The following is a 26,729-nucleotide window of genomic DNA, read 5'->3' as shown; positions in this document are numbered from 1 at the left end:
CCTCTCTGACCTGTCTACCCCTTCAGTGTCTTCCTTTTCCTCCTCCCCCGATCCTAGTTTAAATACTCCGCCACCCCTGCTAGGATCTTCTCCCCCAGCACAGCAGCCCCCCTTCCATTTAGGTGCAAGTTATCTGCGGAAAACAGGTTGCACCCCAGTGAAAAGTCAGCCCAATGCTCTAGGAACCCAAATCCCTCTGCTCTACACCAGGATCTGAGCCATGCATTTAACTCCCTGAGCTCCCACTGTCTGCTCTGTGTAGCGCATGGCACAGGTAGAATTCCGGAGAATACTACCTTGGACATCCTTTTCTTAAGCTTTGAACCTAATTCTTTAAAATTATTCTTCAGGCTCCTCCACCTACCATCTATTCTGTCATTGGTACCAACATGGACCACAACAGCTGGGTCATCCCCACCTTAAGACCAAAGAAGGGTATAATAATCCCAAATTTATTAACATATATCTATGTACTTTTTAGTCCTGTTTTCTAGGCACCACCACTACACGCATTGCTTGTGGTACCTGCTGGCAGCGATGACATCTGTTATGCGATGCAAAGCAACACAGATTGCAGGTTAAATGTTAAATGATTAATGTTTGATAAGATCCACAAAGTTTGGTGGATAATTCTGCAGAAATATGTGTGTATTTTAAAAAAAACATAGTAGAGAAGTACACATCGCTCCAATTGCTAGGTTCTCAAGTAGAATACCAAACTGCAGTATCGTCATAACACTAAAATGAGTAAATTCTCTTTGCATCATTAAGGAGTACCAAGTTTTTTATGTTATGTGTTACCAAATAAAACAGCCATCAATAAGTTTTTAACTAGCAACTTCACAGCTGCATCTTGACTCTGAGTGGGACTGTGCCATAAGTTTTTCTTTCAATTAGGTACAAATTAATACCCATTATTGCTCATGAACACTTCCTTATTAAAGATCCATAGAAATTTAAGTTACACAGAGCCATAATTTGAAACCAAGCGACTACAGGGTATATTTGGGGCCCAGCTGTACCACTGTTCTTCTATAATGTCACAAACAGTTTCCCTTACTGTAGGTCTTGTGCAAAAATAGTTCACTGCTTGCCATAATGTGGATAGATTGCATTGCTCCTAGCATTGGTCTGAAGAGCCTTAGGCCTCATGCACACATTAGGTAGAGAATGTATTAAAACGGCCTTATATGTGGGCGTATATACAGCCGACATACGGCCTCATGCATTCTGATGAGCAATACATGTAAATGGCCGTAATGTACACCACACCGTACAGCTCTGCATTCTATTTTCCACCATATTTCTGTTCCGTACAGCCCTTAGAAGTCAAAGGGAACGTATAAAATACAGGCTAGATACAACCTGCATACTGCTGTGCACCATATTCTACCATATATACATCGGGTATCCAGAACCAGTGGGAGCTGCATTATGTCAGCCAGCCAATAGTCAGCCATCCATCATTTGGCGGCCCACCGTATTTTATATCGATACGGCACAGATACGGTGCCAGAATACAGACATATATACAGAACAGAAGAGACCATACTGTCATGTGCATGAGATTTTACTGATATGTGCATCAGGTCAAAGCAGTCTATTCTCAACCCTTTGGCTCACCAGGAGAATCACTGGATAATTAAATATATTTCTTTTGTTTTAACAAACTCTGTAAGCCTTTTCTAGCTGTACATAAGAGCTGTAAGGTGACAGCAATTGACTTGCTTATTAACAGCCAAAGTTTACTGTGGAGCCTGAGCAGATAACTAAAACAAGTATGACATATGATAAGTGGATAGTTACTGAACACTTACATAGTCATACAGATGCCCTTTCTGCAGTACTGCAATAATGCAAACTGAAATGTTGGCGGAGACTAGCAATGCGTTGATGCTTTGCTTATAAACCAGACTGACTGTATATCACGGTAAACCAACACTGTGCAATATAAACACAGACACATCTATAGTTGCTGTACCTACATGAACAAAACTAGTGTATGCGACTATCACCAAACCCAAGTAATATACCAAAATTATCCTTCCAGCATCATGGGAAGTGCCGGCCTCATTTACCTACAATACTGTATATACTCGAGTATAAGCCGAGGTCCCTAATTTTACCACCAAAAACTGGGAAAACCTATTGACTCGAGTTTAAGTCAAGGGAGGGAAATGCATTGGTCACAGCCCCCCCAGTATACAGCCAGCAAGCCTCAAGTAGTATACAGCCAGCCCCCTGTAGTATACAGCCAGCCTGCCCCCTGTAGTATACAGCCAGTCTGCCCCTGTAGTATACAGCCAGCCTGCCCCCTGTAGTATACAGCCAGCCTGCCCCCTGTAGTATACAGCCAGCCTGCCCCCTGTAGTATACAGCCAGCCTGCCCCCAGTAGTATACAGCCAGCCTACCACCTGTAGTATACAGCCAGCCTACCCCCTGTAGTATACAGCCAGCTTGCCCCCTGTAGTATACAGCCAGCCCCCAGTAGTATACAGCCAGTCTGACCCCTGTAGTATACAGCCGGCCTGCCCCTGTAGTATACAGCCAGCTCTTTATAGTATACAGCCAACCCACCCAGCACTTAAAGAAAATAAACTTATACACTCACCCTCCGGTGGCCCTGATGCTCAGCGCAGCTCCCCGATGTCGGCGTGGCTCCTCTTCTGTCTTCCCTCTAGTCCTCTTCTTTCTTCGGTCTTCTGTAACAGCCGGCAGAGACGTGGCCATGCACTCTGCCAGCAGGCGCATACTATAAAGCGGCCGCTGATGACATCATAGTAAGTGCCGGCCATCAGATAACATGGCCGCGTCTCTGCCGCCTGTTACAGAAGACGAAGAAAGAAGAGGACCGCAGGGAAGACAGAAGAGGAGCCGCTCCAACATCGGGGGAGCCACGCTGAGCATTGAGGCTGCCGGCGGATGAGTATATAGGTCTAGTTTTTTTATTGACTCGTGTATAAGCCGAGGTGAGGTTTTTCGGCACTTTTTTTTTTGCTGAAAAACTTGGTTTATACGCGAGTGTATACGGTACTTTTCTATGACACAACTTTTATTACTTTATAATGTATTTAAGTGTTCCAGGCATATTTCTGGGCACCGTGACTAATCTTCCATGTTACTCACAATGAGAATTACATCAGGCAAATAGTACTGTTAAAATATACATAAGCTAAAAGCAGAACATAACGTGTTTGCTAGGCACCTGCGACAAGGCAGGCACGCAACTGTCTTATAACATTGCTGTTAGTGGATATTACTTCTGGCATATTCTTGGATATTGGTTGTGTATATGCAATTATAAACTGGCACAATCTTTTGGCTGAGAATTACTATTATTTGTAGCGTTCTCTATGCATCTGATCCTGTACAGTGGTTTAGATATGCTATATTCAGCAGGGTTCATTCTGGAAATATTGCCAGGTCTATAAATGTTCTGAACTGCATTGCATTATACTAAAAATAGATTTCACCATGTAAATAATAGGTGGGATATTGCAAATAAAGCCTGGTACTATTACTTTGTAAGAATGCTATGAGATGAAAAAATATGCTTAAATCATTGTACTACATGTTCTGACTACAGTACTAGTTTAGTCTTCTTTGACAGTAACCTATGACTTTATTTTAGGCAAACATCTCTTATTGAAAAAAATCTTCACAGATTTATTCTTTTTATAAATCCCACCTCCAACAGGCACTACTAAAGTTTGGTTTCCATTGTTTTTTTTATTTATTTTTTTGTATGCTGTTGACATCAAGTGTAGATATCAGTAGAATATAGTCTCATTATAGAGTTTATTGTATTTATGGTATAAAATAGGGGTCTGAGCTTTTCCTAGTAGCAGGTGCATGAAGCTCATATGTTATTATTTAAAAGGGTTTCAGTAATTAATAATAGGGCTTAGAAGGGTCTTGCATATCAAAGAAGTACTCACCTGTCTGTTTTCCCTGGCACTGTCATCATTGCTGCTGCCCGGTTCCTTCTGTCCCCTGAGACACAATAAATGTCTGGAGCTGTCAGCTTAACCAATCACTGGATAATGCTCTGACCTGCTTCAGTCAGCATCTAAACTGTTTTGTTATGTTAGCTTGCCCATTGTATGTGCTATTTTCTATTAGACATTTATTAGAATATCTCATGTAAAAATATGTTATATATTAGCTTATTACTTCATTTAATTTAATATTCCAATACCTCTTGAATTGCACAGAATTTTGAACTTTAAGTATTGCACTACATCCTGATAATTGTTTTGAATGTTTCTTAAGGAATTTAAAGGATTTAAATTAACTAACATGACATGACCAGTGACAGAGTACAGTAGTAACCAGGGACAAACCTGCCATATGGCAAGTTGATCTTCTATCCTCAGGCGGCGCCCCTTGCTAGAGAAGGGGGGCAGCATCATAGGCACTGTGCTACCAGTGCCCTGTCAAAATTCCCAACCATTCAGATTCTTTAGCTGCTGTAATTTATACTGTGGGGTGTTAGGCTTCTAGCTAATGTGAATTGCACATTTTCAGAGTAGAGGAACAGGGGCAGGATCTGCTGCTATGTGTCTGCTCCGTAGTGTCTATAGCACACATCATATGTACAGCAGCAGTGAATTCTGTGAGTAGTGGGAAATATGTCAATATGTTTTCTAGGATGGGAAAAGTAAAACATTGCCTCTTTTGGTGACCTTGTAAAGCAGACATTAAATTATGCATGAATTTAATGTTGGCAGTATATTCAACATTTGGGCAGTATAGAGATTTCATTTGAAGACACATTTGGATTGGTTTATGTTCTCTTGGTTAATCTGCTCTTCTTTTACCTTCTTATGCCCTGGTTTTTACAAAAGAAGGCTTTTAAAATTATGCATATGAGCCTGAGGGGCGTTAAGGTTGTTGAGGGTTGTTAATGGAGCATTTAGCTCCTTGGGCTCATTTGCATACTTTTACAATCCTTATACTGGTGGTAGTTCCCATTTAAACTGAAGCCTGTTACAACAATATGTAAGGACTGTGGGACTGGATACTTGTATTTAATAGTGCCATTTCATTTTTTGCCTCAGGTAACAGAAAAGCTAGATGCAGCCCTTGTAGTAACACGCATTCTCTGCAAGCAAAAACCACTGGACAGAAATGGAATGTAGAGGAGGGGATGCAATGGGTGAATATAAAATTTTATAATTAATTATTATTATTAATTTTATTATTTAACCATTTTTGGTGGATGTCTGAAACCCCTGCCAGTACCAAGTAATTCAAGGTACTGACAATTAAGTTCACAGGGATTATTCCACATTTATTTTCAGTGGAAATATAAAAAAACTAGTGTTAGAGCTCATGCGTACATACAGGCTCACAAGTCGTATGTTATGCTATGCCCTGCTGTATGGTCCTGGAGGGCAATTAGTATTTGTGTTATTTTGGAAAGTTGAAAGAAGAATTTTCCGTTTCAACTAAAAATGTAACTTTAGTCAACAACTCCTGTAATGTGGAAAGAAAATTGATGGAATTTGTTATGAATTATGCCAAAAATGGGAGAGTATGCATTTATGACTACAAATGAGGCACAGTTATACTTTCAAATGGCTTTTATTTTGCTACCATACATGACCATGAAGCTTGACATTTGGCGTTCCAATGGTGTTGAGGGGAGAACATGCTTAAAGAATGAGTTATACAGAAGTCAGTATCATGAAACAAGAAAAGCATGAATTAATGAAGAATATCAAATTAAAACTTTTATTGCAGATATTAGAACAGGTCCCTAAAGTACAATCAGTTAGAAAAGAAATACATCTGACAAGTGCAGACAGGTTTGCCAATGTGTTTGGTTCTAAAACAACACTGAATGGACAGATTCATAGATTAATGCACAAAATGAATAAACAAATTCTCTTAACGCTCTAATTTGCTTTGCCTACAGAGATGACAGACACATGGCTTCAGCATTCTTCAGCTCACCCTTTATTTTCCTTATTTCTTTGTCCTTGTACAAAGTGGGGTCACCAATGTTGTACATGTATGGTGAATGAAATGTTGGAATGCTATATAGCATTAGATAATTAGTGTCTATCTGTTTAACAGAAACATAAACATGTCATGCTCATTTTGCAAAGCGCTAACGCAAGTGAGGGAGCCACACCTGAGCTTCATGTCTATTCTCAGCTCTGACATCCTTATGATCCTGGCAGATGGCATGGTGACTTATACTGCTTTGACTACATACAACAGCTTAACTATAGTACGGGGCATAGAGATATCTTTAGTGCTTATTCAGAGGAACAGTTTTTTTATAGTCCATAATGCATCTGCTACTGACAGTTCTGTTTGTCAGTGTTCAGTTCTAGGAAATTCCAGACTGCACATTGAAAAGGAGTTTTTTGGGCCCCAAAAATATCAAAATAATGCCCTCTACAAAGGAAATGCGTCTGTATGCTGCCTAAACTTAGTCCACGTCTAAACTATAACATAATCAACCAATATTCCATAACTAAAGAAAGTGAACGAGGTATTTTATAAAATAAAATAAAACAATGGCCAACTTTTGCTAAAACAATAGAAACAACGCTATGTGTCGGACTTTGCATGATAAATCTGGCGCACGGTCCGCCTGAGCACCAAAACGCCCATTTCATTGCAGAAATTTGTATGATGCCTAGTGCAGTCGTGCCACAAATGGTTGCGTGCAACACAAATGTGGTACAGACACTTCTTAAATACCTGTGCAAGCAGTTTGTTGTTTATCCACCAGAAAACTGGTGCAAGGACCTTAGTAAATGTGGGCCATTTTGGTTCTGGGAGAGCATGACTTCAGTTTTCTGGCAGACTGTGCACGCTCTTTTCACTGCAAACTGCTTGCACGTGTATTTAAGAAGTATCAGTGCCACATTTGTGTCGTATGCGACCCTTTTGTGGCATGGCTGCACTATTCTTCACACAATTTCACAAATTTCTGCACTGAAATGCGTGATCCGCTGCATAGTCAGACCATGCAACATTAATCATGCAACAGAAATGTGTCACACGGCCCATATTAAAGATGCACCAAAAAGAAATTGGTACACTCTGTCGGAGCAGTGCAAGGAGTGCTAGATTCATGAAGAACGAGCGCCAGAAATCCTGAATCTGGCGCCTTCTGCACACTACACATGCAAACTGTACATTTGACAGGTCTGTCTACTCCAATAGAATTCCACCCCCATTTCAATCAATATAACTGGCATTCACTTAGCTAAAATGCTGCAGAACAAAATGCTGCAGAACAAAACTCCTCATCTCCTCATCACTAAAGGAACTTGGGCACAAGCGTTTACCCATTAAACTAGTTATCAGGTAGGGCATGAAATGTACCATTGTCTTTTTTGTGTGAAATCCCACCCATTTACCTATATAAAATATCCTGCAAATGGGCAAATAAGGAGATGAAGAGAATCTAAGATGCAAAGTTAATAGGGAGAATCTCACATTCCTATCTTTGATTCTAAAGTACCTAGAACTATGTTATAGTATTAAAGATAACAAATTTCAGATAATAGTGCATCAAGGTCTACCCAGTGCATCTTCTTAAGTGCTATTTAAGTGCACAAACAGAATTATACCAGAATTGAGCTTTCTAGAATATGGCCGTGCGCTCCATCATCATCCTCATCTTCAATGTCATCACTTTCACATCACTCATTTCTCTCATCCACAGCTATGTCTACTTAATTCGGCACCATCAGTTCCAGTATCTCTTTTAGTATTGCTTTTTCTCTTCAACTTTTATGTTAATTGGTATGTGTGAATGCATATCTAAAGTTGTGTTGTTATCAGGCTTGTTGTTCTGTGATCTATACAAGGAGCTAAAGAAATAAGTGAGAATATTATATGCAGCTCGCATTTCCAAACATGGTTCTAGCTACTATAGAACCAAAGGTAAGGGGATCTGGAGTGACACTCATCCTCTAGCTCATTTACATATGTTTTTGGAACTAAATTTTTATAGGTAAACGTGCAAGATTTTAAAAAGGATATCTTATACCATATCTAAGGGTGTTGCTAGAATAGAGGGGTAAAAACTGGTGAAAGGCATATCACAGAGCAATAATTCTGCCCAACCCAGAGTTCCGCCCTTCTGGATTTATCTATGGTATGTAGAGGGGTGTGTCTGATGAAATATATGAAACGGTTTTAAAGAAGACATTTTGTGAGCAATTTCCATTTAAGAAGTCCTTTCGCTGTGTGACATTAAAAACACACCTTTTTTGTAGCTAAATAATCCATTTCCAGCATAAAAGTAGTAGTGCCTATCTGTAAAAAACATCAAGCAGTGATGTCTGTACATGAGGAATCAATGTAGAGAAGAAAGTACAAGAATCAAGTGGACTATAGAACATTTAGGTAGAAAAGAAACACCTCAATATACTGTATATGGATCACTTCGGTGGCATAAGAACTCAGATAGTACAGACACCATTAGGTACATGAAAAACACAGGAGAACAAATTATTCCTAGTGAAGCCGCTGTGTCCCCAAAGCAGATTTTATCATCAGTTATGATTGCACAGCATGTTTCAGCCTTGAACTAAGGCCTTAGCATAACGCATTTCGGTCATGAACTATCATAAATCATAATCGAAAATCTGCTTTCACATTTTGGAACCTTCAATGGGAATCATCATTTCTCCAGCCCGATCCAATGTACATAAAACTTTGCTCAAAATGTTATTTCATACCCTTCTAGAGGGTGCAGTTTACTGGTGAAAATCCCAATGAGATGGTTCCATTGAAGGTGAGGAATGCAGTACCACAGAATTTTAGCAAATAACTGTGAGCGTATCAGGCTCCTTTATATATTTTTATAACGTTGTTTTCTTTTGAACCTGGGAGGCCTGGAATTAGCTGCACCATTCCCTAGAAATAACTAGCATGCATAAGCGGACAGGTTACCATAGGTAATCTGGTGGGAGATGTCCTTTAAATTAAATATTCACATGTATATTGGGTCCAATATTAGTATTTCTAGGCAAGCAAACATTACTCTCATTAACAAAAACACACAGACAAATTTCTTGTTTTAGATCTCATTATATGATTATTTTAACTTCTATTTTATTGTATTATTTTATATGTAGATGAATAAAAGTAATGATCCAATTGTTAGCAAAAGGGGCATACCAACTTTTGTACACATTTTTATTTATATTTATAGCTCAATCACATGTTATCCTTAAATGAATTCATTTTCACAGGTTGTAGAAGCCCATTACAGCTGCATTGCAAATATGGCTTTCTGCCTTTCCTAAGCATTATAATATAATTGTGTGTCATAACTTACCTTGCACCCTGACATAATCCTCTGGTTAGTCCCAGGGGTTGTCTTTGGTTTTGATGCATTTCAAAAAACAACACAACTTGTCTGTGCTGCAAACTCCTCAACTCTCAGCCCTCACCTCTGTGCTCCTATAGAGCTCACAAAGAAGCATAAAGGTGGGGGCTAAGAACAGAGCATTGCACAGTACAGACAAGTCATGTGTTGTTTTTTGAAATGCATCCAAACCAATGCCAACCCCTGTTACTGACCAGAGGATTTTGTCAGGGTGAAAAGTAAGTTATAACACACAATTATATTGCAATGCAAATGCTTAGAAATGACAGAAAGGCATATTTGCAATCCAGGTGTAATGGGCTTTTGCTACCTGTCTTTAGTGAAAATGAGGTCCCTGGTGACAAGTTCCCTTCAAGGCTACAATCACACTATTCATTTACATTGCATTTACGTAAGCAGTGTGTAAAAAGAATGTAACTACAATGTTACAGCATTGTAAACGCTATGTAAAGGCAATGTAAACTCAATGTAAATGCAACATTTAAAAGCCGTCCCAGGGTGCGTTCCCATGTTGCAGTTAAAACTGCATCCCATCTGTATAGTAAAGAACTGCAAATTATGTTATGATGCTGCTTTTGGAGTCTTTTTTTTTTTTATTTTGGTGGTGAAACCTGTTCAATAAAGGTGTCTCATCTTTTCAATAAATGTGTTTCACCTGTTAAATTAAGAAACTGCACCTTGAGGGTGCGGTTACACGTCACATTTAACGCATGCGTTTAAAAACGCACTGCAACAGCTGAAGAGAGATTTGCCTAATTAAACAGCTGTTAACGCTTTTGTTTGGAAAACGCAACCATTAACGCAATGTTAACACATGCATTAACGTAAGTGTTAACATTTGCATCTTGTAAACACAAGTGTTAACAGCTGTTTAATTAGGCAAATCTCTCTTCAGCAGTTGCAATGCGTTTTTAACAAATGTGTTAGGCTGATGACACACGTGACGCTTTGTCTGCATTTGCAGACGCAAACGCAGACAAAGCCGCACCCGACGGGGCGGCCCGCGGCCCGATCGCATCGGCGTTTCTATGGAAGCGCTGCGATCAGGAACGAGCCGCCAATGTTTTGCATTAATTTAATTCAAAACACCGGCGGCCCGCCCCAGTGGATGCGACTTTGTTTGCGTTTGCAAACGCAGACAAAGCGGCACGTGTGTCAACACCCTTAAACGTGATGTGTGACCGCACCCTGAGGGTGCAGCAAATGTACTAATGCAATGCAAAAGCCCAGGGGCAGGGCTCGGGCCGATCGTATATGCTTTTCCATTGCAAGAAATGCAATCAGGAACTAGCACCTGGTGTCTTGCATTTAAAGAGGACCTATCACCCTCAAAAACATCACTAGGAGCTGCTTACTAAAGTAAAGTGAACAGCGCAGCAGTGTTTGTCAGCGTTAATGGACGTTTCCGATAACGCTAACAGTGTAAGCCCTGTTCCACACTTGCGAGTGTGATGCGCTGAACTCGCATCACACTTGCAACGCTTGCTGCCAGGATCTCCCGGCCCGGATGCTGTAAACCAGGGTGACAGGTCCTCTTTAACTGGTTCACGACTGCCCGCCGTGTATTCACGGCGGCGGTCGGGTCCCGCTGCATGGAGAGGGCTCACGGGCTGAGACCTCTCCATAGCCGGTAAGTCTTTGCTGCATATTGCCGGTTCTAGCACCGATTGCGGGTGTTATCACAGCGATCGCTGGCAAAGCTGCCAGCAGCCTCAAAAAGATGGCGGCGCTTGGGTGTGTGATGATCAGACAACCTAGGGTTAAAGTACCCTAGGGAGTCTGAAAAATAGTAAAAAGAACAATAAAAAAGTTAAAAAAAAAAAATTATAATAAAAAACCTAAAAATTCAAATCACCCCCCTTTCCCTAGAACTGACATAAATATAAATAAACAGTAAAAATCATAAACACATTAGGTATCGACGCGTCCGAAAATGCCCAATCTATCAAAATATATTAACTGTATTTCAATGCGTTTAACCCCGTACCGGAAAATACCGCCCAAAGTCGAAAATGGCACTTTTTTGCCATTTTGAAAAATATAAAAAAATCTATAAAAATTGATCAAAAAGTTGTACAGTCCTTAAAATGAAATCATTGAAAATATTATCAAATGTCGCAAAAAATGACACCACCCAAAGCTCCGTACAACAAATTATAAAAAAGTTATTAGAGCCAGAAAATGGCAAAATAAAAAAAAAAATTTTGTACAGGAGGTTTTAATTTTTGTAAATGTATGAAAACATTATAAAACCTATACAAATTTGGTATCCCCATAATCGTGTAAAAATAAAAAAGTTCTAGATTTTTGAAGGTGGGGAGTGAAAAATGGAAATGTAAAAACCGGAAAGGGTCCTTAACCGGTTAAACATTGCAAAATACTAACTGATGCCTGATCCACGACTCTGGGTTTTTGCATTGCATTTTTAAATGCAATACAAATGGCAAATGGCACCCTGAACCACATGAAACTAAATGCTGTCCATTTTAGTAAGTTCTCCTTTTTATTTTAAAATAAAAAATACTCCACTGACCTACAACTTTCCATTTTCTTGTGTAATTTCTAGTACACCAAATAAGCGTTTATTGACTAAAATAGGTATAATTATTATACAAACAAGCTGTGGATTTCATGCACATTTATAAATAGTATATTTTCATTATTAAAATAGTAGAAAACACTTCTTGTAGAAGGCAATTTCTTTGTGATGTCAATGCTCAAAACCATTATTTAAACGGTCTGTGGCACCGATCTGTAATGAATCGCTAACAGACTATAGTATAGACAGATTGAAGCAAATCGCCATGTAACCCCTGCTTTACCAGAAACATGGTACAAAATAAGTTGAGGAGGTTGAAATAAAGGTTTGTGCAAAAATATTTTATATAACTTATCAATGCATATTTCTCTTTTTATGCTTAAAAGTTGAGGCAGATCTGTCAGAGATTAAAAGGTTCAACTTTATAACTGTCAGACAGTGCCCACCAGTCAAATTGATTCTGGGGGGTCCACTTACTACTAAATGGGAAAAGTAATGTACATTTTTAGGCCACACATTTTTAAACACATCAATATTAAAGGAAACCTACCACTTTAAAATCGTACTCATAAGCATCAAATACCGTATGTGCGCCTGTATAGGAAGTGCCGGAGAGCCAGTGATGTCGCGATCATGGTGCGCCGAGCACGTATCACCGTGCACCGAAGCTGCTTAGAATATAAAGAATAAAAAACTGTTAAAAAGCATTACACCGCTTTATGGAAATAAAGAAGATATGCTCCGGCACCAGCTCACCCTGTATTTGATGCTAATAAGTACAATTTTAAAGTGGTAGGTTTCCTTTAATAATTCACAAACACAGATCTGTTTTGAGTTGCATTTTTCCCATTATGTTTTCAATGCTTTTTAATATACAATGCAGACACATAGGTGGGAATTTATCAAAAGTTTGCAGGTTTTTAAAAAGTATGCAGGTAGGGATCAGGAAAACCCTGTGCCTGCCCACTCCACTGCCAGCGGTGCCCCTCTATTCCCCCTCCACACCCCCATGTCGCAATAATAATCACCAATTCTTGCATAGTGTTAAAAAACACTAGTGTTAAAAAAAAAAAGGATTAACTCCTTTCTGAAAGCTGATATGTTTAGACCTAAATGCTTGGATCTGGTAACAAGCGTTTAGGCCTCATCAGAAAAAAAGATATTTTGGATGTGCTTCATATGCGTTTCAGAATATAATTAAATACATATTGTAAAAATAGCTCCACTCTCCTATTGTGGCCCCTAAGGGAGATATTTCTGGGTAAGTGTATGATGAACTTGCTATATATGTGTGCTTATAATGACTGTTGACAATAATCATACCTTATAAAAGAAATGTTCTCGAATAATAAAATTAAATACATTGCTTATTATAATCCATGCCAGAAAACATTTGGGGGTTTATTGAGACACATATACTTAGGTTACAATGTTATTTCAGCTTCATGACACAATACAATAATGACTAGTTAGATACTATATAATAGAGATTTGACTTTTTAAGATGATCCAAATGTTTCAGATTTCACAGAAAAATATTGCAGGAATAAAGTTAATGACAGTATTTGGAAGACAAGGTCTCCCAAGATCCAATGTCTTTAATTGGTGTCTCTAGACTTAAATAAATAAGGCTGAAAATATCTCGCTTTGAAAACAACAGTTTTCTAAATGTTGCTCTCCTTATGCTTATAAAGTCTTAAAAACGTCAAAAGGCCAAAAGGATAAGGACACATAATAAATTTCATCATTTCTTCTACGCCCATTGCAAAGAACAATGTGATTTGTATATATTAGTAATAGAAGTAGATATGTTTATACTGAGGAACAAGTTCAGCATAATGAAGTTCCTTAAATAACTGCCCTGTAAAAATTGCCCCATTTCCTGGAGTTTCTGAATGCCCAAGCCAATGGCTACATGAAATACCAACAAAGTGTCCATTTTAAAGCAATATGGGTAAAGCTTTCTAGTGTTCAACATTGACCTAAGACCAGGCAGTAGGCAGGCAAAACTTTAACAAGTTAACACACATTTGATGTATGATAGAAGAAACCATCTCTTCCCCGACTTAATAATATCCGACTTACAGAAGACCCCTAGTTGAAAACATACCATTCAGTCCACTGTGACCTCTGGAGAAGGTCTTTGGATGCTGGGCATTTACTGAACTTTAGGCTGCAATGATCAACTGTTGGTCTCTAATGAAGCTTAACTGTCAATCCTTGTTCTCTTTACAACCCCAAATTTCTAAAATCCAATTATCAAAGGTACCAAAGAATCATTTTCTGGAGTTACACTTATTAAACATATCTTTTCCAACTTACATAAAAATTAAATTTGAGAACAAACTTATAGACCTTATACTATGCTTAACTCGGACTGTTTGAGGTAATGCATTGCAACTGTGAAGGAAACCTACCAGTTCAAATGGTAAGGGTAAGCTGTAAATACCAAGCACCGGCTCAGAGTGAGCTGGTGCCGGTGCTTACTTTCGTTAGTGTTATTAACCGCTGTATCGCGGTTTTAACACTTTTTAAAGTTTATAGCTATAGCTGCTATAGACTTTAAAAAGTGTTAAAACCGCAATACAGCGCTTAATAACACTAATGAAAGTAATCACCGGCACCAGCTCACCCTGAGCTGGTGCTCGGTATTTACAGCTTACCCCTGCCATTCTAACTGGTAGGTTTCCTTTAAATTCTTTTAGGGTACTCGGACCATACAAACTTTTCCTATTTTCAGTGCAAACTATAATAAATTTATCTTAACAGATAAAAAAAAAATCTATGGAACTTATGTCAGCATTTATTTATGGCTTCTCATCTGCACTCATCTCTATGTGCAACTTGTTTTTTTTGGACCTTTGTCCCATGCCCAGCTGAATCAAAAAATTCTGTTTTCAGTGAATGCCTCCAATTTTGTCTCTTTTTCTGACATTAAAGTTTCTCTTACATACAGATATAAATGATTGTATATCCATCTACATGAAGCTTGTTGACAAAAAAAATGGAAGGTCCAGTTTTTTTTTTCATCTAAAAAAATGGAAACCAGACTAACATGGCCTTCCATTTTATTTTAACAATTAGATGAAAAAGGTTTTATACAGATGAAAAGTGTAACAGAGGGTAACTAAAAACTGCTTGGTCCAATGAAAATCTGAACCACGTTTCACAGTATAGGGATAAGACACTTTATGGGTGGTAGGGCCACCTGCATACAAGCAAGTTTTTCAATTAAACAGGTTAACCAGCTCAAATGCCAAGCAGCTGAACTGATCTGACATGCTGATTCTAATTTAGTTGCTCAGTGTCTGGGCTGGTTTACCCAGCACATACATGCAAGAAGATGCAGCCCCACAAAGATCAGTAGATCAGTGGAAGCAAGTTTTCTACTTGTCATATACTCTGTTAAAAAGTTGCGGGCAGAAACTGATTTGTGGGGGTGCAGGATGTTGGACACCAAAAAACGGATAGTTTAACTTTAAAATAGGTCATCAATATTATTTGCATGTATACATATATATATATATATATATATATATGTATATATATATATATATATATATTGGTATTTGAGAAAACTTTATTACACATGTTTTTGTTCACGTTTTAGGTATAGGTGCAACAACAGGATTGGCAAAAATGATATATAGAGAAAAGAGTTGTTGACTGCACATACTATGCAATAATGTCCTCATTTAAATATCTTCCAGTTAAGACCTTGGAAACCTAACAGATAGTATTTCTAAGGTCAAGCGACCACAAACAAACCTAGGATTGTGCAATGCAAATCATTGATGGAGAGATGAAAAGCACATTGCTAGTGAGCTATGAAAACAAATCTGAAAACACCAACTGCGTTTTTTTTGGAAGCATAAAATATCTGGCTATTTTTCCCATTTTGATATACTTCCCTTATTTTAATGTGAACATTCAGATCAAAGGTTCTGCGGCATGGGGCTTTATTATACTATAAAATTCCTTTTTATATAAACTTTTCAGGTTTAGCATGACTATGGCCCAACAATGGAAAATCCATATAAAATGGCTTGATTTCCATTATGTGCAAGAACCTGACTGGACCCATACTGGGCATGAAGTCAAACTTCAGTAAAAAAAACTTAAAAACTCAATATGAAAGTGATTTTCATAAGGTATTACCTTGACTCTTGTGAAATTTATACAAGTTTGTGTTTCATGTTTCAAAACCCAGTGGAACGATTTCTGACTAAATTCAATAATTGGCCCATTGTTTGTATGAAGTATTAACAGCTTCCAAATTAATGTAACAGTAATGATACCTTTAGCAATTAGCTGTGAGTTAGCAATTAGCTGTGGAATGTATAAAGTATGCTTTTGGTTTTTAAGCGAGGTTAGTATTAGGTTGTATTTATTAATGGCTTTGTTATACACTTTTACCAGTCTCAGTAAAACCTTTATTTTTCTCAATATATAATGAAAGTTTTTTTCTGATTGGTTGTTGTTGGTAACAAGGTCCGTTTTTCTTTTAGTTTTGATACATGAGGTATTCTGGAAAATAATCAATGAAAATACAGAACTTTATCTCTGCTTACGGATTCTAGAAACAGTTGTCAGTTGTTTCCATTATCAAAAAGGATTGAAGTATATGCAGCCTATATACTTCAGGGCAGGTATAAACTTTTCATAGCTACCATACTGATGGCCTCTTCTAAGGATAGGCCACCAATATCAGATTGCTGAGAGTCAAGTACAAGGCTGTACCGGAGCTCCTGTATGTGTCCAAAACAGAATGCAGCATTCAGCATGGGTGTTGGGACTCCCACTGAACTGATATTGATGTCCTAACATAAGGATGGCACATCAATATTATACACAAATCCTTTAATATCACAGTTCCTTTAATATCACCGTCCGAAGTGCAGTAATAATTGCCCACTTGTAACTTTACATTTTTATGGAAGAAATTTCATGAATATTCAAGAATTTATTCCTGAGATTCCAAATAATCCACAGAGTAAAAGGAGGTTAATTAGAATTAATTAAAATGAAGTACAGAAGTCATGTGGCACTAACATTTGTCTGACATCACTGCACATGTCTGTTGTGCATCTTACCTGTCCGCTTTTCTGTTGCATCCTCTCCAGCTAACGGGCATGATTCACTTTGAGTGCTGTTGCGGTGTGAGGTGTCTTCAGATTTAGCAGTGGTTGGAGAGTCCAACTGAATAGGCTTAGGAACGTGTTTCTTTTTCTTCTTTGGAAGCTTTTGTTTGGCCATAGCAAGAGAATAATACATTCCAAAATTATTCACAATGACTGGAACAGGCATTGCAATAGTAAGCACTCCAGCTATGGCACATAAAGCCCCCACTAGCATGCCAGACCAGGTCTGTGGATACATGTCCCCATACCCAAGTGTGGTCATGGTCACCACTGCCCACCAGAATCCTATAGGAATGTTCTTGAAGTGTGTGTGGTTGCTTCCAGTTGGGTCTGATGATTTTGCACCTATTCGTTCTGCATAATAGATCATGGTGGCAAAAATTAGAACCCCTAAAGCTAAAAAGATGATTAGAAGCAAAAACTCATTTGTACTGGCACGAAGCGTGTGCCCTAAAACCCGCAACCCAACAAAATGTCTTGTCAGCTTGAATATACGTAGAATCCGGACAAAGCGAACTACGCGTAGGAAGCCCAGGACATCCCTTGCAGCTTTGGATGACAAGCCGCTGAGACCCACCTCTAAGTAAAACGGTAGAATGGCCACAAAATCTATAACGTTCAGTAGGTTCTTCACAAAGACCAACTTATCTGGGCAGCAGGTTATTCGGACAATGAATTCCAATGTGAACCAAAAGACACAAACCCCCTCTATGTATGTCAAAACTCGTTTTGTCTCCACCTCCTTTACCACTATGATCTCTGTCACATTTCCCACAATGACCAGTTCTGTTACGTTTATGTCCACAATAAAAGCCTCATGGGTCTCCAAGCAAAAAGTTGTAATAGAGATCAGGATGAAGAATAGAGAAATAAATGCCACTACCTGCAAGAGAAATGAAAACACAAGCAAAGATTTTCCATTTACACATATTTAAATTGAGGAAAATGTATCTATGGAACAAAAATTTTCATGAGGTATTAGCAACATGTATCCTATTTATATGTCCTAAAATGAACTAATTCATTTGCAGATCAGTCCGCTTATTTCATGAGCAATCACTTAGGTCATTTGGATAGCTGGGCATTCAGCCAATTGTAAAGTGAGATACTCAGTCTGTTTCTATTATATTGTCTATGGGAAAAGAATTTCGGCACTATCTGCTTTTAGATCAGCTCATCCACACTTGATATGTTTTTGATATGAATAGCTGGAAATGTTCTCCACGGAAACAGTTAAAGTTTCTTAAAGAGACTGGGGAATTCATGAAGGCCCAATGGCATGGCATGCTTGATTTACTAAGAGGTTCCAGCCACTTATGCAGTGGAATGAATTCTACACCAGGTTAGATTTTAGCTACAACCTGCACCTGTATTTCAGTGAAGACCATAATATTCGGTGGCCGGGGAGTTCTGGACCTGTGCCCTGCCACACCTACTTTTCTGGCAAAATGGCATCAGTGGAGGAATTTTGGCTTTTTTACAAACATTGTGCATCATAAAACTGGCATACATGGGATAATAAATCTGCCCCATATGACTGTATGATCTCTAGATAAGTTAATAATTCAAACTATAATGCCATAATAACTTTGCACCCCTTAAATGTTCATTAATCCTCTGGTTGTTACACAGTCAATATCACATGTGTTGTGATGGTTGTTGAGATTATTGTACATATGAATAGGTTTTCTTATATAACACTTAATTGGCAATTGCTGCATTTGCATATTGTACATTTTAAACATTTTATAAGTAATGAATCTCTTTGGTCACAAGTTCTTTTTAAGAGTAGAAAACTCATTTGACAGCTGATTCGCCAGTCATGGACAATAATAGCAATTCCTTTATTTAGATCCTTTATTTAGATCCAGCACTGCACAGAGTTTGTTATATATGTTAGTAGTCTCTATAATATTGAATATTATTTATGTATTTGGCAATTTCACCTGCACTTACAACTGGCCTAAAACACTTTACTGTACTGGTCTTGCAAGTTTGTCTGCAATTTTTATAATTATTTTGAGATATAGATATATGTATACATATATTTCACTGGCTACAAGTTGAGATACAAGTGGAATTATTTCTGCTTTTCTCATAATTACTTAGGTGTTTATCAGCAATAGAGTGAAAGAATCAAAGCCTTTTGCACAAAATCCAGTTATATATATATATATATATATATATATATATATATATTTTATTTTTTTAGATTGGGCTTAAGTCTCATATTTCATTTGACTGCCATCATTAATGCTCAACTACATTTTGGAGTCAGGGAAGGCATCAGGTTTATGGGAAATATGTGAGCTCCTATAGGACATTGCTCCCTTAATATAGAAGGATGTTTAAAAAGACAAGAAAGCACAGAACTCACCCTGGCAGCTTTAGATGAATAGGGATCCTCAAACAGTGCCCACATCTTGGACTGCCCTCTCTTCCAACGACCTCTGGACCTGTCTGCTCTCTCCTCTATACAAAGTAACTCAGGTGTGGAGTCCTTCTCATCATCTCCATCTTCTGGTTCCACGTTTTCAAAAATGTCCAAAGCCTCCTCAGCTTCCCTGTGCTGTCGGTATGTCATCCAGCAGCAGGGCTCCACATCTGTCTCATCAATGCCCCAGAATGCCAACTCCTCCTCAAACAGAGGTCCACAGATGTCCGCTGGGCAGTGCAGCTTCCCGGTGCGGTAGTAGTTGAGGACATAGGAGAAGATACCTGGGTGCCTGTCAAAAAAGAACTCGTTCTGATCCGAGTCAAGATCCAACTGACTGGAGGTGTCAGGGTCTGCCAGCCATGCCAGGCGAGTGCCAGGCAGCGTCCTCAAGGTGCTCTTATAGGTCTCATGCCGGGTGCCCCCTACATTGATGATGATCTTGCCGGAGTCTTCCCCCTTTGCCATCTCCTCCTTCAGGCATGTTTTGGAGGGGGGTTTGTTCCCAGACTTTCGTCCACGGTAAGATGAGACACACACGGAACTAATCATAGATTTCTCCGGGTAAGACCCCTTTAGACAGTCTCAGGGGCTTCCAGAGAGACTGCCCGGGGCTAGGAGACTGCACGGATCTGCCAACAGGTGACGGAGAGAGGAGGAGAGAGCTGCAGATAACAGGGCGCTGGGGATGGGAGTGACTGAGATGAGGAGGAGGAGGAGGAATTGACTATGGCAATTGGAGAACTCGCCCAGCAATCATGGGCACCAACCAAAACAAACACGATCGCTGGAGGCACAGCTTAGGCGAGGCAATGAGGACGATGAGGCACCTAGGAGATGCTGGGGGTTGTACTGCTGAAGCCGGCAAGGCAAGCTACTCCAACTGCACGGATGGTACACGGAGAGAAGGCTACTCCAACTGCACGGATGGTACACGGAGAGAAGGCTACTCCACCTGTATGGATGCTTTAAGGAGAGCAGACTATTCCACCTGCACGAATGGTACACGGAGAGCAGACTACTGCACCTGTAGGAATGGTACACGGACAGCAGACCACTCTACCTGTGCGGATGCTACACGGAGAGCAGACTACTACACCTGTACCAATGCTACACGGAGAACAGGCTAGTCCATCTGCACGAATGGTACACGAAAACCAGGACGTTCCACCTGTATGATTGGTACACCGAGAACAGACTACTCCACTTGTAGGATGCTACAGGGAAGCAGGCTACTCCACCTATACGGATGCTACACGGAAGCAGGTTACTCCACCTGTACTGATGCTACAGGGAAGCAGGCTACTCCACCTGTACGGATGCTACAGGGAGGCAGGCTACTCCACCTGTACGGCTGCTACAGGGAAGCAGGCTACTCCACCTGTATGGATGCTACATGGAGAGCACCTGTTCAGTGACTTGTTCCTCTACCTGCCTCTGTTCCACCTTTGCTGCCCTCACACTGCTGCCTGGATGGAGGTTGGCAGTGACAGCTCTGTGCACTATAGGCTGAGCCTGCCCTGTTTAAGATTCCTTCCCACACAAATATTAAGACCTCTTTCCTCCCAGGCAGCGCGTAGGCCCCTTCTTCATAGGTAGAAAAGAGGATGGAAGTTGCTGAGATGTGAACACGTTTCCTTGACGCTGTTGCTTCTAGATCAACAATTGGCCTTCTCCTCCAGCGTCTGACATGAGTGTAACCAGGCACCAAGTCCTCTTTTCCAAGATGGATCTAGCTGAAGTTTGCTTGCCAGCATCTAGACGTCTCATGCCATCACCCAGGAGCAGCTCCTCTATGTTGTCCTTCCAATGTCACCCTTCCTTGGTAATCTGAGAGCTATTGCAGAGGCGAATCTCCATGAACTAGGGGCTGCTTGTCCTTGCAGAGCTCATTCCAGGATTCAGCAGGTGGAGGCAGACTCTTGTCTCTGTAACCCTTTCACCCTGGATGCTTCCTTCCATGCATCTGGTTCTTCTGTGCTTGCAGGATTGCTGGCTGTCATTTATAGAAACACAACCTGTGGGAGGACCCCAGGAATTTTGCAAGGGCATGCAAAATGTGCAAATCGATAGCTTATCATTATGATAAAGTGGCCTATCTTCATTAGTAATGCTTTCAGATAGAAGACTAAAGTTAAAGAGATCATAGAATGGATGTTAAGAAAACATCTGCATTGTTGTCTCCTGATTCTTAGAGGAAGTGCACATAACTTGTTATGTGAAGTATAAGGCAAGAGCCACTTATCAATCCTGACATTTATTGTAGCTATAAGCTATTAGTTGTTTTATGTGCTGAGTAAGATGCATTTATTATTAAATTAATAAAACATTGCAAAAATACAATCTTCAGGAACATTTTTTTTCATCTATATACAGATGTAGCAGATGGTTAACATCAGTGTCCTAACTAGTTAACCTGAAGCTATAACTTAATCACACCAGCGTTTTTCACGTCCGTGGTTCGGTGATTTTCATGAATCCTTTACTGAGTCATTGTTTTTAATAGATGTTTTCACATTTCAGTTGTTTTCTACTAATCCGTTGTCAGTGAACATCAATTTGAAATCTGTCCTGCTTTTTTCACAGATGCGGATCATGGAAGGCAAAAGAATTCTATGGGTCTGAAAACAGGACTTTTTTTCACTGATGAGGCTGGGAAACCAGGTGTTATGTTTACTAACTGTGGTCAACCCCTTAGGGATGCAACCTTTGTTGATTAATTTTTCACTCCTCACCTTCAAAAATCTAGAACATTTTCATTTTGCTGTGTACAGATCTGTATGAGGGCTTATTTTCTGCATAACAAATTGTATTTCTTAGTGATGGTATTTATTATTCCATGCCTTGTACTGGGAAGTGGGGAAAACACTCCAAATGCAGTGAAATTGGTGAAAAAAACGCATTTGTGCTATTTTCTTGGGGGCTCAGGTTTTACGACTTTCCATGTACGTTCCAATAACACCTCTACTTTATTCTTTGGTTCAGTACGATCTCCGGCACATGTGAAACGGCCGAATCGGTGAGCAGTATATGTTTTTTCTTTTTGTACATAAATGTACAAAAAGAAAAACATATACTGCTCACCGATTCGGCCGTTTCACATGTGCCGGAGATTCACACAGACTCTGTGTCCTGACCAATGAGTGAGTATAGAAAGGGTCTCCGCACCAGTGTGGGTTAAATTGATGTCTTGATAGGACTTAATTTAATCTTAGTATCCATAAAAATATACAGGCATATCCCATAGGCCGTGTAAGGAAAAAGGCCTACGCGTTTCAGGCACACATGGCACCCTTAATCATGGCTAGCTTCTATAATAAGAATGCCGTATTATGTACCACCTCACAAACCACAAACGGATCACCTGACTCCAGGTGGCTACGAAAATGTGGGACAGATTACAGCACCTAAGTATTAATAAAACAGTACATCAGAAATAATGCATAAAAATTTTTTAAAAATTTTGTAATATTTTGTAATAAATATATCAATAGTAACCTCAGCTATGTGTTTCCCGATAATATTCATCCTTGTTAATGGACGCCGCAGGTAAAGTCCAACTCTGTACTTACATAATTCAAGCGTGCATGCTCCGGAAGGGAGTACCCCATGATAAGGAGCTGTATTAACTCTCGAATAGCTGGAACCAAAGACCATACAAAGAAGATACAAATACAAACTATATAAATATATTTGAATAAATATAATCAATAAGGTTGGTTTATGAAAATCAATAATGACAAATAATTCCATGTCTATAATTCATGCCTATAGGAAATCTACTATTGAGGCGGATCCAATAGGCTTTGCAATCCCACAGAACCTTTGATCTATCTCCACCTTTGTATTATTGTTTTATTTATACTTAGGTGCCGTGTTCTGTTCTGCTTTTTCGTAGCCACCTGGAGTCAGGTGATCAATTCGTGATTTGTGAGGCAGTACATATTACGGCATTTTTGTTATAGAAGTCAGCCATGATTAAGGGTGCCATGAAATGCATAGGCCCATGGGCATACGTTTTCATACTTCGGTGTACAAAGATGATACCATTTTCCTGGTCAAAGGTACAGTGTCACACTGTGGGGTAACAATGCTACAATGGAATAACTGATAACACGCTGCTGTCAATTTATTTCTAAATTTTCTGAACTTTTAAGAAGAAATAACTGAGGAACAGTAAAACACAAATTTATGGACCGGAAATGTTATTTTTTTTTTTTATTGGAATTACAAGAACCCACTAAAACCAACATGTCAGAAGAGGTGACAGGTCCTCATTAATTCTAAAAATACAAGTAAAACAGCATTGTGCGAGGCACTGTATAAGCTTTCTAGATATCCCATTCCTGTTTACCAGTGATCTTATTATAGAAAATATATAGAAATATTTTCTCTTTTTGCAAATGAGCTAATTAATGCATCAGGGATGTAACCATGTTTGTTGCCATAAAGCTTTTCAGCTTTCTCTGCTTTCTTAGTAAAGTGGAAATCTATCATTGTGTAAAGGGAATTTGCTGAATGGTACAGGAAATGGCAGCCCTGATGCATAGAGAAGCTTATTTGCATAAATTTCTCTAAAATGTCAGATTGTGAAGAAACAGGAAAGGTATGTCTGAAAAGTTCTTTTTTCTCACGTGGAATAGATTTAAATAATCTATTTCAAAAATGAGTCTACCAAAAGTAAAATTTCTGTGTGAGGTCACAATTATTAATCAGCACCATAGACCTCTCCCTGCATTAATCTCTTTAGTAAAGATGGATAGTGCAAGACCTGGAATGACCTCATTACACTGAATCTTGTAAATATTACCAATTGTGTTTTGTTGGTCATATGACTGACATTTCTGATCATCTTCATTTTCAGTATAGATAACATCAATCTTTTCAAGTGACTACATTATATTCACTAGGCTCTTTAAAGCTCAAGTGCTTATGTGTCATTTACAAGAAAAGTTACAGAGATACTTTACAGTGCATTAGTACATTTAGAGCATACTACAATCTCTTTTAATTTTTTAGTAGTCTGCTCTCTGGAATTATTTCCATGATTTGAAAATGGCTGAAGGTCACATACAAATGTTTGCTGAATATGCATATGTTTATGTTGTGTATGGTCAATCTTCATGTGAGTTAAGTTCAAATAGTTCAGAATCATTTATCTATTTATCTGCATCCTAAAAGGGTATTATCACAAAGACAAGATCCTTAAATATATTTAGAATAACAAAATAAAACATTCTCTAATTCAAGGTTATTGTAAAAAATACAGAATTTTACAGATATAATTCCAAACGTTCTCTATCAGTCCTGGTGTTTACAATTTTGGTCGTCCCAGTAAATCTACTGACTATGGCCACATTCACATGGCCGTCTGCAGGGACGTACATGCGGCCGCAAATTTGCAATAGCATGCTCTATCTTTCGGCGTGTGTGCGGCCGTGCGCCGATATTCTCTATGGAGGGAGGAGAGGCCGCCTCCTCTCCAGCAATGTACCCTATGTTTTGACAATTCCCTCTAGCTTCTCTTGCATTGCAGAAGGGGTTGGGTAGGAGGCAGACAGCAAACTACAGAGAGAGGCACTTTCTGGTTCATCACAGCACATGCTTCTACAGCATCATGGAGAGGACACAGGAGCAGCTGCTCTACAAACAAGATAAACTCTGGATCCCAGGGGAGGGGAGATAGCAGTGGTGGCTCTATTTTATTGATTACATAAGGCAGCAGTCTCATCACTAGTCAGATACTAGTAAACTGTTCAGATGCTTAATGAAAGAGTAGATAAACCTGTACCATGATAATCTAAGTACATTGTCAGTACACAGTGGGGCAGATTTACTTACCCGGTCCATTCGCGCGTTCTCTGCGGTGGATTCGGGTCCAGCCGGGATTCACTAAGGTAGTTCCTCCTCCGTGTTGCTGCTGTGCTGAAGTCCGCCGAGGCCCGCCGGAATGCACTGAAGTTCACCGGCCTATTCCTGGTTTAGGTAAGCGCGAGTCCCGCAACACTTTTTTTAAAAATGCGCCCGTATTTCCGAATCCGTCGGGTTTTCGTTCGGCCACTCCCCCTATATCCGTCGCGTGCATGCCAGCGCTGATGCGCCAAAATCCCGGGGCAATACAGGGAAAATCGTCGCTAATCGGAAATATTCGGGTAACACGTTGGGAAAACGCAAATCGGGCCCTTAGTAAATGACCCCCAGTATTGCATAGCAATAGGAATTATGAAGTGTCTGCTTAGAGAGTTCCCGTCCACACTCTCTAGGTTTAAAATTGCAACATCCCCCACCAGGGCCTAGCCTTTTCTTGTGGCCTAGAGGCAGCTGGGGCCCAGAATACCGGAGTGGCTGGCTAGCTGTGGCCACAATGGTCGTGGACCTACAGCCTGGCAGGTCTCCAGCAGGTTATGTGTTTAAGAAATATGGAGGGGGAGGCTGATGCAATGGTTTCTCAATGAAGCAACCCCTGAGTTGTCTGTAGGAGGAATCCCTGGGTGATGGATGGGGAAGCTCATGGTGGTAAGCAGCCTTATCCAGGGATTAGACGGAGACAACGACCAAGCGATAGTAGCAGTAGATTCAGCAAGCTGGTGAGCTGGTGAGAGATAGCTGGTCCGCAGGAAGGTTACACTCAGCCTGGTAGTAGATTCAGGCTGGGCTAGTAGAGGTGGAGTCCAGATGGAGAATCTCTGATCTGGGGCTTAAGTCTCCTGACTTGCCCTAAGGTATCAGACAGTGGGCTGAGGTACCTCTTCTTCCTGGTAGTGGGTCTGGAGGGCAGCTCTGAAGGGGGCTGCACAATGGACCTGCTTCTCTTTCTACTGACTGGATTCCAAGACTATGTGCTCCTGCCCACCAGGGGTTTATATACTCCCCTGGTCAGGTGGCAGCACTCTCCAATCAGCTTCCAGCTTGCCTCACAGTATCACAAGAAACATCATTGGACCAGAATGTTCCACAGTGTTAACTCTTGCCTTACCAGGCAGTGGCCACAGCTGCAACCACAAAGTTCTCCAGCACTTAGAGACCTCCAGAGAGTTAAGCCAATCCCTCCAACAGCTTCTGACATGGAGAGGGTGCCATTCTCAACTACCACCTTGCCTATGCGCTGGCTTAGTTGATATGCTTAGTTGAGATGCTAACTGTGTGAATAGAAATCACCCTTCTTTATGCACCCCTCTCTCAGGAACTCTCTTATTCACATGTCTCTCTCACTCCTGAGGGGGGTTGGGTTAGCAGTGGCAGCATCAGTG

General features: G+C 39.9%; 1 protein-coding gene across 1 annotated transcript in view; it reads right to left on the bottom strand.

The window, feature by feature from the left end:
• Positions 1–20,956, bottom strand: part of KCNC4 (potassium voltage-gated channel subfamily C member 4) — a 59,605-nt gene extending 38,649 nt beyond the window's left edge. The window contains exons 1-3 of the mRNA XM_072137407.1: positions 20,861–20,956; positions 19,423–20,790; positions 16,998–17,928 (exon numbers count right to left, since the gene is read on the bottom strand). Coding sequence (XP_071993508.1) covers positions 16,998–17,928; positions 19,423–20,031 — 1,540 coding nt within the window. The 5' untranslated portion in view covers positions 20,032–20,790; positions 20,861–20,956. The remainder of the gene's footprint in view (positions 1–16,997; positions 17,929–19,422; positions 20,791–20,860) is intronic.
• Between the last annotated feature and the right edge of the window lie 5,773 nt (positions 20,957–26,729).

The sequence above is a fragment of the Engystomops pustulosus genome, chromosome 2, assembly GCF_040894005.1.
Source record: "Engystomops pustulosus chromosome 2, aEngPut4.maternal, whole genome shotgun sequence".
Lineage (NCBI taxonomy): Eukaryota > Metazoa > Chordata > Amphibia > Anura > Leptodactylidae > Engystomops > Engystomops pustulosus.
Note: the sequence above shows the minus strand (reverse complement) of the source record. Positions and strands in the feature narration are given on the sequence as shown.